Raw genomic sequence first — 14,453 nt, 5'->3', positions numbered from 1 at the left:
TGATGACGCTTATGCGTCGGGCCGGCGGATTTTCACCCGGTATGCAGCTCGAGTACTTATACGACCACATGCACCCGGAATACAAATTTTACATCCGGCGTCGCAACATCGGCGATATTTCCGAGCTACAAGCACGCGCTCGCGAACACGAGGACCTGGTAAGCGAACGGCAGGAGGCACTCAAGAGGGAAAAGGCCGAAACAAAACCCGCCGTGGCGGCCGCCTACAATAAAGCAGAGTGCTGCTGGCGGTGCAAGCAGCGCGGGCACACGCGCCGGCAATGCCGACGCCCCGCGAAGAAGTTCTGCTCGCAATGCGGGCGAGACGGGGTGCTCACTGCGCAGTGCCACCCGCCGGCGGAAAAAGCCGACGGGGCTGGGGAGAAGGTCGCCGCCGTGACTCCCAGCCCCGAATAACCTTCAAGCCGCGACCACACACCCCGATCCGCATCGGGGAATTTATTTTCGACACACTGATTGATGGGGGGTCCGAGATCTCGCTAATCAATGAGAGAACCGCTGAAATGTTGAAACGTGCTGGCTTCGCGTGTATTCTGGGGGAAAGCCAAATACAATTGGCGGACGATCGAGACACGGAACGGGGAAAATGAACCTGCTGGTGGAAGCGGCCGGCCGAACCACGACCCACATCTTCGGGATATTGACGGGCCTCTCGAGTAAGATACTCATGGGAATAGATCTGCAGGCAAAACTACGCATAAGCACGCCGGCTCCGCCGCTGCGTGTGCACCGATGGCACTAGCGGTGCTGCACCATCGGAGGCCTGGCCGGCAGGACCGCCGAAGAGAATGATCGGCTCCAAGAATTCTTACGAGACGAACTCGCGAAGTTCGATACCGTGAAGGGACCCAACGATCGGGCCCAGCATACCATTCGGCTCATTAATAACACGCCAATTAAACAAAGATACCGGCCGCGCAACCCGGCGATGCAGGCGATTATCGACGCCGAGGTGGAGGAAATACTCGCCCAGGGGGTCATCGAGCCCTTGCACAGTCCTTGGAGCTCGTAATTGTCAAGAAAAAGGATGGTCGTCAATGACGCTTTTGCATCGACTTTCGCCGAGTCAACGAGATGACTCATAAAGACGCATATCCGCTGCCACAGATCACTGCGACTCTCGACAAATTACGAGGGGCCCGGTATCTGTCGACCTTAGACCTGAAGAACGGTTATTGGCAGGTACCTTTGAGTCCAAGCAGTCGACCGATCACCGCGTTTACGATACCAGGGAAGGGGCTTTACCAGTTCCGAGTCATGCCATTCGGGTTGCACTCCGCCCCGGCCATGTTCTAGCGGTTACTGGACATGGTTTTCGGGCCCGAATTAGAGCCGCACGTGTTCGTCTATCTCGAGGATATAATCGTCATTAACCGGATGTTCGACCACCATCTCGAGCTGCTGAAGAAGACTTTCCGCCGCCTTCGTGACGCGCGCCTCCGTCTGAACCCGGAGAAATGCCGAATCTGCGTTGACCGCTTGACGTACCTGGGGCACGTGATTGACCGGGAGGGAATTCGGGCCGACCCCGGGAAAATTCAAGCTGTGGCCAACTGGCCAGAACCACAGTCAGTCAAACAAATACGACAGTTTGTGGGGATGGCGTCGTGGTACCGTCGTTTTGTCCCAGCCTTTTCCGCGATCGCGGCCCCACTTACGCAATTAACAAAAAAAAACGCCCGATGGAGATGGGGCGAAGGGGAGATCATCGCGTTCGCTCAACTTAAACGCGCTTTGAATTCCGCGCCGGTTTTAGCTTGCCCCGATTTCACGCGCCGTTTTTTCCTCCAGACCGACGCTAGCACGACCGGACTCGAGGCGGTGTTGACGCAAAACTTCGAGGAGGGCGAACGCGTGATCGCCTATGCGAGCCGTACCCTAAACGCGGCCGAGCGCAACTATAGCGCCACGGAGCTCGAATGCTTAGCTATCGTATGGGGCATTCGGCGAATGAAGAGCTACTTGGAAGGATACGCCTTCACCGTCGTAACAGATCACCAGGCCCTGCGGTGGCTACAAAAAATGGAGTCTCCGACCGGACGCCTCGGACGCTGGGTATTCGAGCTCCAGCAGTATGACTTTGACGTAAAGTATCGCCGCGGGGTACTTAATCGCGTCGCAGACGCGCTATCGCGTCACCCGGTAACTTGCGCCGCGAAAGACCGGGGATGCGCCTGGTACCGCCGAAAGTTCGAAGGGGTGCAGCAAGACCCCACTGCACACACCGACTACCGTATAGAGGACGGTAAAATGTACCGCCTCCTCTACCACAGCCTCAACTTCAAAGACACCGCCGCAGAAGAACAATGGAAGCTCTGCGTATCCAAGGAGGCCAGAAACGACATCCTATGCCGATATCACGACGCCCTCACCGCCAAGGCGATCGCCCGGATTGCCGAATTTTATTATTGGCCGGGGATGTTTCGCGACATCGCGAACTATGTGCGAACATGCAAAAATTGCCAAGCGCACAAGATCGCACAGCAGCGACCGGCAAGAACACTGCACGCAACCTACGTCAGCCAACCGTGGAAACAAGTAACTCTCGACCTGGTTGGACCACTGCCACGCTCCCATCAAGGGCATACGTGGCTCTTCGTGATGCAGGATCGCTTCACGAAATGGGTAGAGCTGGTGCTCCTGCGCCAAGCGACCGCGAGCGCCGTCACCAAAGCGCTCACCGAGCGCATAATTTTGCGCCACGGACGACCGAACTCCGTGCTATCGGGAAACGGCACCCAATTACGGTCCAAGAAAATGGAGGAACGCCTACGAGCATGGAACATCCGCCACGTTACCGCTCCGGCTTACTCTCCACACTGCAATCCGGTGGAAAGAACCAACCGGACCATTAAAACCATGGTCACCCAGTATGTGGAAAAGGACCACCGGGCCTGGGACGAACACATTCCGGCGTTCCAGTTCGCCTTTAATACGGCCCTGCACGACGCCATCGGATACACGCCCGCCTTTCTAAATCACGGGCGCGAGCTACGAGGACCAGAGGACACCGACGAGCCGACCACGGAGCACAACGCCCCGGATAACCTCCGCCAGAAGCTCGTGGAGACCTATGAGCTAGTAAAGCTCGCTCAGGCGTTTCAGCGCCAAAAATTACATTATGATCTCCGTCGCCGAGCATGGAAGCCGAACATCGGAGATTGGGAGTGGAAGCGCGACCACCCTCTGTCCAAGAAAAGCGAAGCGTACAACGCCAAACTGGCGCCTAAATTCACCGGGCCATACGAGATCCGTCGAATAATATCACCAGTTATAGTGGATCTACGAAGCAAGCGGGGGAAATGGATAAGACATGTACACATACAGGATCTGAAGGCCGCGCATGTCAATAAAAACAATAACAATTTTGTTCCCCCCCGAGGATGACACCGATCTCGAGCCAGAGATAGCGACGATAAAGGGATCACTTTCGAGCGAACCATCGAGCGAAATGGAAGCAAGCAATCGAGCGATCCTAGAAGACATTGAAGCCCTGCTTCGGGAGGCAGGCACCGTCGACCCGGTCCAGGCAACGGGGCCGACACCGCCGGACATCGCCACGCCAACACCAGCGCGGCCACCGAAGGTCGGGACCGTCATACAGCGGTCCGACCACACTAATCGTCGGAAACAGGAGGCTGTCCTGGCTCCTCCGCCACCACTACCAAGGGCAAGGGCACCACGCCCTTACGAACGGCCACCCCGGCCATTAAAACCTGAGGCCGCCGACACCGCACGACCGACTCTGCTGCGACCGATGGGGCCGCAGACACCGCCACCGATTCCCGTTGAGGTGGAGCCCAGCGTTATCGTGGAGGTTCCACACTTCGCGGTCTATGTATCGCGGAGATACAAACCGCGAACCGCCACCGGACGATGGATCGTTTGGTTCACGAGGGACGAAAGAGTCCGTTACTGTCGCCGACTGCCGCAATAACAAGGAGTGGCAGGAAAATCCGCAGAATAGCCGCGCGAGAAACCATCATGCCCGATGAGCCGACCGACCGAATGCCCCCAATTCGGGCATTAATTTTAGAAGGGGGGTGATGTAACGATGCATCCCGGTGCACCGTTACGATTCCCGGCATGTCATCCGCCGGAAGCTGCCGCCCGGCAGAACACCCGCCGGGCAGAGGCAGGGGTGCGGTGCGCCCACCTTTTTTAAGTTTTCGAAAACCGTTCGGATTGAAATTCGACCGAACACCGCCGAACAAAGCCGATGTGGCCCGAACCGCCGACCGGCGAAAGCCCACGTTCGGCTCCTACCCGAATCCCTCCGAACGGGCCCGACCGTACCGTTTCCCGAAAACCCGTTCGGAAGGGGTTATACCGTCGCGCGCCGACGCGGACAATTAGCCCGTATAAAAGGGCCACATTTTGGCTTAAGACACATTTTTCCGATCCGCTCTTAGCAGTACGCTTCAGAGCAATCCAGAAAATCCTCTCGAAAACGCACGAAGTAGCTAAGGACGAAAGGTGGAGCGAGCTCCGTCTCAGACGAGTGATCTCGATTCCAAAGCACAAGTGCAAACCGCCTTCAGCTGCGCACATCCGCAGCTGAACTGTCACGGAAGGTGGAGCTCTGAGCCGCCCCGGATCGAGAGCTCTTGATCCAGCTGCATCGCGCAATCCATCCTTCGCAAAATCCGGGATTGCACGCGCCGACCATCGCCGCACGCATTGTATGCAACCACGCGAGCGCATCTCGACATCCCGAGATAAACGCGTAAACGCCGCCGAATTAAAGCATAGGAGAATTATATGCGGACTTTAAATCGCGTCACCGCGAAATAAATAATACGGCGAAAATACCCGTCGATTCTGAGAACCGAAGAATTCTCGGAATACCGGAATCACCGCGAGAAAAAGCGTCGCAAGAACGCGCGCCGTCTCGCGCAAGAGTAAACACCCGCCGGCGTGCGAAAACGAGGCCGAAATTAAATCAGCGTTAATATTCGGCATAATTACGCGAATCACGCAACTTATTCACGAATATTTATAATCACACACACGCTCACACACTCGTCTACACATTTACACACTCCAACTCTGTACACACAGTCATACTAACTAAATAAACGCAATTATACCACACACCGCGTATTTTCATTTAAAGAAACCCAGCACCGGCGATCTATCCGCGCTAAGAAAAACGTCCGAAAATACGACCGTTACAATATATATGTTCGTTGCGACGCGTTACAATACGCGCGATGTATTTTCTTATCTTTAATATTACAAATATATATATTCTTTGCGACGCGTTACAATACGCGCGATATATCTTTTCGTCTGTAATATCGCGCGAAAATATACGTATGTTCGTCACAATATGTGGGCTTTGTCTATCCACGAATTATGCGACCTGTCCATTCCCAGCCACTTCACGAGAACCGCGTCGCCCTTCCGGCGCAGCACTCTCTCCACGAGATACACGTCGGGATCGGAGACTCGCTGCAACTCGTGCTCGTAGAATCCTCCGGCTATCGGCTCGCCGCGCGAATCCTTCAGCAGATACGTCGCGGGATTCGTCCTTCGCACTTCGGCTACGCGGAAGATCTCCGCGGTCCAATTCAGCGTGTATCCCTTCTCGAACAGTGTCTTGTACTTGCTCACGCGCATGGGATCGTTCGGTCGAAATTTTCCCGGAGCGGCGATCTTCGGGTGGCTGTACACCGTCGACAGGAGTCTCGACGCTCGAGCGGGCGTCACGTCGATCGGACGCATCCCGATGGTTCGATGTTTGCGAGCGTTGTACTCGGATATTAGACGCGGTAGCGCGTCGAGCCACTTGTACGTTCCGTTCCGCGTGAAGTACTTCCACATCGAGTTCTTGAGCGTGCGATTGAAACGCTCGACGATCGATGATTTCAGCACCGAATACATCGAGTACTGATTGATTCCGTGTCTATCTACGAATCTTCGCACCTTGGCGTTGTAGAACTCCTTTCCTTTGTCGGTCTGCAGATTCCTCGGGCGACGTCCGGAGGCGCGCGTCACGCTCGACAGGGCTCGAGCGACCTCGTCGCCGCTCTTTCTCTTGAGCGGTACCGCCCACACGTACTTGCTCAGAGCGTCGATGACGGTGAGTATGTAATTGTGGCCTGTGTTCCGTCTGGCGTAAGGACGCATCTCGACGACGTCCGTTTGCCACAGATCGTTGTATCCGCGCATCGCGACGCGGCGGCGGGGGAAGTTCTTTCTCGCCGGCGCGTGCAGCTCGTTCACGAGTCTCCGTTTCGAGGCGCTCATCTCGCCGTCTCTATTTTTTTTTTTCTACCCTCTCTTCGACTGTTGCTTATCAGGAGTTTTAGCGCCCAGTTGTATGATTACCTTATTCGGATCGATCGTCTTAGGAATCGCAGCCGCCGCCGCCGCCTTCCCCGCCGCCCCCGTCGCCGTCATCGTCGTCGCGGCCGTTCTCCTCGCGAGTTCGTTCGCGTCTTTCCTCAGACGCGTCACCTCGGCGTCCAGTTCTCGCAATTTCGCGTTGGAAGTCAGCGCCTTAGCCGTCAACTCCTGCAGCGTTCTGTCGTGACCGCTCAACGCGGCTCGATTTCTCTCGTTGTTCGCCGCTACGTTGTTCACGACAGAGATCTCTCCAAGGCGCGCACTCGCTTCTCCGTTTTCTCGCCGATCTCCTCGAGCCGCGCGACGGAGGTCTCCAGTTCGCGCGACAGTTTGCTCGACGCGTCCCCGTTCGCTCGATTCGTCTCGACGGAGCTCTCCAGATCGCCCAGTCGCTTGTCGACGACCGCGCGCTCCGATCTCTCCGCCTCGACGGTCTCGATCCTCGTCGCGGCGAGCTCATGCAGATTCTCCAGCGTTTGCAGCCGATTCTCGAGAGCGCTCCCCCTCGTGCGAATCCGCGTAACGTCGGCTTCCAGAGCGCTCGATCTTTCGGTCGCGGCGCTCTCGAGAGCGTCGATCTTCTTGCTCAGAGCGACGATTTTCTTCGCCGTCGAGACCGCGTTGTTATCCGCTAGCGTTCTCGCGCTCGCGATAAGTTGGTGATTGCTCGCCACGTTCGCTCTCACCGCGTGTATAACGCTTTCGACGTAACTCTTGTTCGTCGCGTCGTCGTCGTCGGTCGGCCAGGCAACTCGTATCTTGAGACGCCTCGCGTCGTAATGCGACGCGGAGGGAGAGACGTCGGAGACGGTCAGGCACAGCGCGTTATCGCGCACGTAATTTCGCAGAGATTCCACGCTCGCGCGCAATCTGGCGCTCGTCGCGTCGCGACCGCGTCTTCTCCGCGTCGACACTTCGAACTTGCTCGCGAACATCGCGTCGTCGAATGAAGCGCGCGCGATCGTCTAACAGTATTTCGCCCGCCTCGCGGAGCTCCTCGATTATCGACAGGATCTCGTTGTCGTGAGCGTTGTTGCCGGCTTGACGAGAAGCGTCCAGCAATCGGAGACGATCCACCAATTCGTTCGGATCGTCCCAGTGAACGTAGTCCACGGTGTCGCGGGTCGCGCGCATAGCTCGCGGCACGCGACCTCCGCCGATCCTCTTCCTCGGACTGTCCGTCCGCAGGATCGGAGCTATGACGTTCTTGTACTTGTATCCCTTGTTTCCCAGTACGAACATGCGAATATTGTGCTCGCGCCTGTGAGTGTTAGTTTGCAGAAGTATGCTCCTGTACGCGGCTTTGTCTCTCTCGGTGTACTTGAAATCGTCGAGAATTCTCTTGAAGATCAATTTGTACTGACCGGGAGTAATGGCGTATCTGACTCCGTCCACGAATATCGCGTTGTCGACGCCTACGTCGAATCGCTTGTCCCCGAGCATAGTGCCCGCGTCGGCGAAGTAGACTCCGTAAACGTGATCGAAATCGCTCGGCGCGCCGCCGCCGAGAAGAGCGCCCACGTACTTTCGCGCCAATGGGCCCAATTGATCGCGCAAGATGTCTCGCCCTCGAGGAGTCCGCAGAGACCGTCTCACGGACGTTTCGAGCGTCGCCGGCGATCCGAGGAAGACGTCGTCGCTCATCTCGAACGTCTCCTCGACAGGCGGCTGCGCGAAGAGGTCTCCGCTCGCGAATTCGCGCCGTTGCGCGGGAGACGCGTCCGACGCTCCCACGGGCGTGGAAGTCGTCGCATTCAGACGGCGAGATCGCTTAGCTTTGAATCCTTTCGCGGACGACGGCGGCGGCGGCGGTAACGCGCTCTTCTCGGTCTCTTCCTCGTCGTCCTCCTCCTCCTCCTCCTCCTCCGACGCCTCCGTTCTCTTGACGCTTCGCGCGAACGTCTCGTCGATCTCGCTCTTCGCCGGTTCCCTCTCTCTCGCGCTCGCGCCTCGCGTGGAATCGTCTCCGATGCGCTAGGCGATGCGTCGCAACGGTTCGACGATCGGTTTGAAACGCGTCTCCAAAGTGCTATCGCTCTCCATCCTTCCGGTCTTCAGCGCTCTGTGCTTTCTGCGAATCGACGCGCGCGTTCTCGCTATCTCTATCGCGGTTTTCTCGCGTCTGCCGACGTCCGTCGTTCCTCGACGTTTCGCCTTCTCTTATATCTCTCCCCTCTACCATCTCGAGAAGACTGACTCATCCTCGATGACGACGACGACGACGACGACGCACGCGACGCTCTACGGCACGGCGTAATTGTTGAACCCTCGCCTGTATCTGCCGCCTGTGATTGCGCAGCGCGCTATCTTTGTCGATCACTAGAAAACCGTATTGGTATTTCCAACACGCGCGACACAGCGCGTGAAAATCTTCGTACGGCATATCGGTGTTCACGTGATCGCTGTGCACGTGTTTCAGATTAGTGCCATCCTGCTTAAAGAGTATCAATAGATTCGCGTTGTCGCGTATCAGATGTTTGGGTATCTTGGCGTACGATTGGCACAGATAGAAGCAATCGACCTTCGCGTGACGCCCCATGGCGAAGTACTCTCTCACGACGTCCTATTTGTCGCAGGCCACGTCGTCGAACACGAATATCGAGTTCGGCGAAGCCTCGCTAGGCGGGATGACGTCGGCGTTGTTCGAATACGTGAAGTAATCGATATCCCTCATAGGTTTCAACAATTTTTTCAGATATCGATATTTAGGCTGATGCAACGATTTCGAGTAAACGTACACGTTCTCGAATCGCACGCCGTGCGGGCTCTCCAGAAGGCTTATCAGCACGTTCGTTTTACCGCAATTAGAGGGACCGCAGATTACGCAGCGGATCGCGGTCGGTAACAGATTACCGTGTCTTCGCGATTCCTCGTTCATCGAGCGCGTCTTACCGTCGACGTTGGACACTCTTATCGCGATCGGTTGACGCACGAAACGCATCGTTTTCTCTCTCTCTCTCTCTCTCCTCTCGCGATTCTTCCTCGTTGTCGCGAGCGAATCTGCGTCTCAGTGCGCAGACTCGCGCGCGCGCGAGCAACGAGCGCGGATTCGCCCTCGCGAACGCATATATATAGAGGGAGAAAAAAAACGATCGCGCAGTTAGGCATGTCCGATCGACGGTGACGCGATAGAGTTAGGAGCGCGCGCGCGACGCTTCGTCATGTTTATTCTATTGGTGAACGATTACGATATTCTCGGACTCAGCGTCGATCAGTTGCAGTACGTTCCGAAGAAGCTTCTGCTGGACAAGTACGGTGATTTCGTCGATCGATTGTGGGAGAGATTGCCTATACATCTGCAGGGCGATCCGGACGTGCAGCGTTATCGCCTCTGTCACAAGCATCACAATCAGCCGTAGCAATGAACGCACATCGATGGTCCGCCGCCGTGCATCAAAGACTGCGGCATGTGCCGGGAGAAGGAAATGGCGTGACGATGAGCGCGTCGAGGCGTATGAGATACGCCGAGGATGCCGCGACGGCAGTCGTCGGCGGTAGCGGTTTGCTCAATAGAACTATAAACGCTCTTCCGTTTGAACTACATATACCGGGATATCAGTTCTGCGGTCCCGGTACTCGTCTCGCGAAGCGGCTCGCGCGAGGCGATCGAGGCGTCAATCCGCTGGACGCGGCTTGCCGCGAGCACGACGTAGCCTATTCGCGGAGCGACGATCTCGCTGATCGGCACGTCGCGGATCGGGCGCTCGGAGCGAGAGCGTTCGAGCGTATCCGGGCCGGGGATTCGACCCTCGGCGAGAGAGTGGCGGCGTCGGCCGTATGGGCGGCTATGAAGGTGAAGACGAAACTAGGAATGGGTATGGTTGGAGCGCAAAGAGGCGCGAGAAAGAGCGGCGGCGGCGGCAAGAGAAGAACGAGCTCGATGAGGAGGAGGAGGACGACGACGAGAGGACGGGTTCTTCCCGCGGCGAAACGCGGCGGCTTCCTGCCGCTGTTGCCGGCGCTCGGAGCTTTAGGATCGCTGATCGGCGGAGCGGCCGGCGTGGCGAAGATGGTGAACGACGGTAAGGCCGCGTGGCGACAATTGGAGGAGCTGCAGCGACACAATCGAGCGATGGAGGGCCGCGATTTGTATCTCGCGCCTTACAAGCGCGGCGGAAGCATCGAGACGAGGCGGACGAACGGTTAGGAGGAAAAGAAAAAAAAATCGCGCCTTCGCGCGCGTTAGACGACGTCGTAGCTCCGATCGGCGTCACGACGAACGAACAGTTGAACAGCGCGGCCAGGCGCGCTCGCGTGCGTCACTTCAGAGGTGTGTTCATGCGCGACGCGTTGCCGGCGCGAGTTCGTCGCGACGAGAGTGGTATCGTGAACCTGGACGACGCCTCGGGGCCGAGCACGCATTGGGTGGCGTACGCTAAAAGGGGAAAAGACGCTATCTACTTCGACGCTTTCGGCAATCTTCGACCGCCTCGAGAACTCGCGCGTTATCTCGGACGCGACACGCGCGTCGCGTACAATCGCGACTCTCAGCAGACGTACGATCAGAGCGTCTGCGGACAATTGTGCCTGCGCTTCCTTCGACGAGTCGATTGGGGAGGAGAAAGGAGGAAGCCCTTCGGTCTCTAACGGCGATAGCGCTAGTCGTCATGTCGCTGATTCTCACTGACCGGAAGAAGCAACGTTCTCACGGCGAGTTACTTTCCGCCTCTCGATTTGAGCGACGACGATTACGAGCTCGGCCTGACCAATTTCGAGACCTACAACACGATTCCGAACGTGAATTCCTCGAACAATAAATTTTACTTCGACGACGACGACGAGACGATCGCGATCCCGATCGGATCCTACGAGCTGCGCGACATAAGCGCGTATCTGAGAGCCGCGATTCTTCGAAGACGGCGACGACCGCCGAGCGCGAGTACCGGTGGGAGAGTCGGCGGTGATGGCGCCAGCGACGGCGACGACGACGAGGAATATCTGTACGACGTCGAGGACGCGGAGGACGAGAGCGGCGATCGCGTTCTCGCGCTACGCGGTAACGACAATATGAGAAGCGAAATCAAATGCCCGTACCGAATTAATTTCACCAAACCGAACAATATCGGATCGTTGTTAGGTTTCTCCCAGTCTCGCGTATTGCGGCCGAACAAATGGTACGCGTCCGACGAGCCCGTGAGCATTATCGCGGTTACACGATTCGCGTGGAATGCAACCTGACGACGGGCGCGTACGTGAACGGGAGATCCGTCCACGCGATACACGAATTCGCGCCGAACGTCCCGCCGGGATACAAAGTGTCGGAGATCCCGAGGCAGATCATTTATCTGCCGGTCATCGCGCGATTCGTGACCGACGTATCGCTGCGCGTCGTCGATCAGGACGGTCGATTGATCGATTTCCGCGGCGAGGAGATCTCGATTCGACTGCACGTGCGACGCAGACGATAGAGAGCGCGCGGCGAGACGGGGGAGGGAACGAGGCGATGCTCGTCGTGCGCGAATCTAGCGTCGCGACGTCGCATCGCGACGGCGACCGCGATCGCGTCGCGGGAACTCGAGTCGCGCGCTCGAGAGAAAGGAGCGTCGGGGAATTGTCCGCCAACGTCGCTTTTCTGCGATCCATGGGTTTCGTCGTACCGAGAGCCGCGCGATAGTTCGACGACGACATGAGGGACATTCTGAGCATCGGCGGGGAACCCGTCTTCGACGATCGCATCGTGAAGATCGAGAGTCACACGTACAATCCGTATGCTAACACCACTTTCGGATACAGCGACGAGATACGAATACCCATACAACAGCAGGACCTATACACGCTGCCGTGCGAGAATTTTCTCTACGTCGAAGGTAGACTGCACGCGAAGAATAATCCGCCGCCCGCGTCGAGCGGCGAATCGGGTAAGCCTGTCTCGGCCTCTAAGGAGCCGTCCGTGCCCTCGACGCCGGCGTGGCTCGTGAACAATTGCGTCGCCTTTATGTTCGAGGAGATACGTTACGAGCTCGATGGCGTGGAGATCGATCGTAATCGCAACGTCGGAATAACCAGCACGATCAAGAACTACGTCTCGCTGACGGCCGAACGAGGCAAGATCTTGAAGAATGCCGGATGGGATCTCGCGACTGGACCGGAGCGGCGTCGCGTCGACGGGCGACTTCAACTTCTGCGTTCCTCTCGACACGCTGCTAGATTTCTGCGAGGATTACAGGCGCGTTGTCATCAACGTCCGTCACGAGCTGATTCTGGTAAGAGCACGAAACGACAACAATTGTCTGATATCGCGAGGAATTCGAGCCGAGAGTCGAGCTCGCGAAGATACAGTGGCGCGTGCCGCACGTGGTGCTGAATGACGTCAACAAATTATCGCTGTTGCGCACGTTGGACAGCGACAGATATCTGAGCGCGCCCTTTCGCTTGTGGAATCTGTACGAGTTTCCGCTCCTGCAGAGCACGACGAAACACTCGTGGGCCGTAAAAGCGGCCACGCAGCTCGAGAAATCGCATTACGTCATCTTCGCGTTGCAGACCGGAAGGAAGAACGTCCTATCGCAGGACGCTTCCAGATTCGACGCGTGCAATCTGACCAACGTAAAATTGTATCTCAATTCCGACTTCTATCCGTACGACGATATGAATTTGAACTTCGATAAGAACAAGATCGCCGTACTGTACGACGCCTACGCGAGATTTCAACGAACGTATTACGGATCCGCGAGCGACGAGACGCTCCTGACTATGAACAAATTCTATACTGCGGCCCACTCGCGGTGATAGATTGTTTCCGCCAAAACGAAGCGATTAAGAGCGCCACTGTGGACGTTCGTCTAGAATTCGACTGCAAGGACAACGTTCCTTCTAACATCACGGCGTACTGTCTAATCATTCACGATCGCATAGTGGAGTACAATCCGCTGACGAACGTCGTGCGTAAGATTCTGTAAGACGACATGTCGAACGGGAGGGGAGAGAGGAAACTCGAAATCGCGAAAGATATCGGGGAGAGACGCGAATAAACGTCAGTATCTCGCGACGGATGACCGCGACGACGGTCGCGGGCGATATTGCGATCTTCGTCGATCTGCAGGGTTTTGTCGTCAACGAGCGATTCGTGACGAAGGAGATGGCGATACTCGCGAGGCAGAGATCTGACGCATCACGTCTTTCGCGCGCCGATGTCGTGGAATCTGCTGACGAAGAGCGAGAAGTCGCAGGCCTGTTGGCTGACTCTTAATCACCACGAATTTCACTGGACCGACGGACACGTGGAGTATAGGCACGCGAAGCAGATCGTTCGCGACGCGATATATCGCGCGTCGAGGGATCTCGAACGCCGCGGGTGACGATTTACGTCAAGGGTCTCGAGAAGAAGAAGTGGCTGGCCGACATCGCGGGAGAGGTCGCGGAACAGCTCGACCTGACGATGGAGACCATCGACGCCGATTACGAGGATATCGGACCCCTTCGAACGCTAGCCGCGACTCGCGTCTATCGCTGCGGCCTATCACTCGAAGAATTGCGCCTTGGAAAACGTGTGCAAACTGCACAACTGGTGGTTGGAGAGACGCGATCATATGCGCGACATGTGAACAGAGACGCGTCGCGCGTTTTCCGCGTCGTAGATTAGTCCTGCGTGTACTCTTATCGACTTATTAGCGGTTAATTTATCGCGCCTCATACATTTCCCACATCGTAGATTAGTTTTTACGCGTACTCTCGTCGATGTATCGACGATTAATTTTTATCGCGTGCATTGATTTATCGCCTACTTAGAAAGAAGTATTATTAATATCTTCAAAAATAATATTAATAATAAGAAAAAGATAATAATATTGTAACGGTGCACCTTTCCCGACGCCGCGGATCGGCTCGTCGGAGTCAGGGTTCGGAGAAGGGGAGACTCAGGCTCGCAAAACCACACGGGTACGAATTAATAAAAAATCTTTATTGTAAAATCACCCTACTTACACTTTGATTCTTTACACGAAAATAACGTTCTAGGTACTAGCTAGGACAATGGATACGCCTAAATTAGTAGTACACACGAAGTTATGTCGCGGTCGCGCAATTACAATTATGAATATGCCTAAATCTAGGTGCTTACCAGTCTTAGTCGCTAGTCGGGAC

At 56.3% G+C, this 14,453-nt stretch overlaps 1 protein-coding gene across 1 annotated transcript; it reads left to right on the top strand.

The window, feature by feature from the left end:
* The first annotated feature begins 11,997 nt into the window (after positions 1-11,997).
* On the top strand, positions 11,998-13,100 carry LOC112639225. Its single transcript, XM_025412514.1, has 2 exons — positions 11,998-12,537; positions 12,615-13,100. Exons 1-2 carry the CDS (start codon positions 11,998-12,000, stop codon positions 13,098-13,100), a joined length of 1,026 nt encoding a protein of 341 aa, XP_025268299.1.
* Positions 13,101-14,453: the final 1,353 nt, after the last annotated feature.

Source organism: Camponotus floridanus, unplaced genomic scaffold (genome assembly GCF_003227725.1).
Source record: "Camponotus floridanus strain SB8 unplaced genomic scaffold, Cflo_v7.5 scaffold518, whole genome shotgun sequence".
Lineage (NCBI taxonomy): Eukaryota > Metazoa > Arthropoda > Insecta > Hymenoptera > Formicidae > Camponotus > Camponotus floridanus.
This window is presented reverse-complemented; position numbering and strand designations above follow the sequence as displayed.

Bases quoted from the DNA above. Each gene is read 5' to 3' on its own strand.
- LOC112639225 (XM_025412514.1), top strand. From the start codon at position 11,998: ATGAGGGACATTCTGAGCATCGGCGGGGAACCCGTCTTCGACGATCGC. The intron at 12,538-12,614 runs GCGCGTTGTCAT...TGATATCGCGAG, and splicing joins GATTTCTGCGAGGATTACAG to GAATTCGAGCCGAGAGTCGA.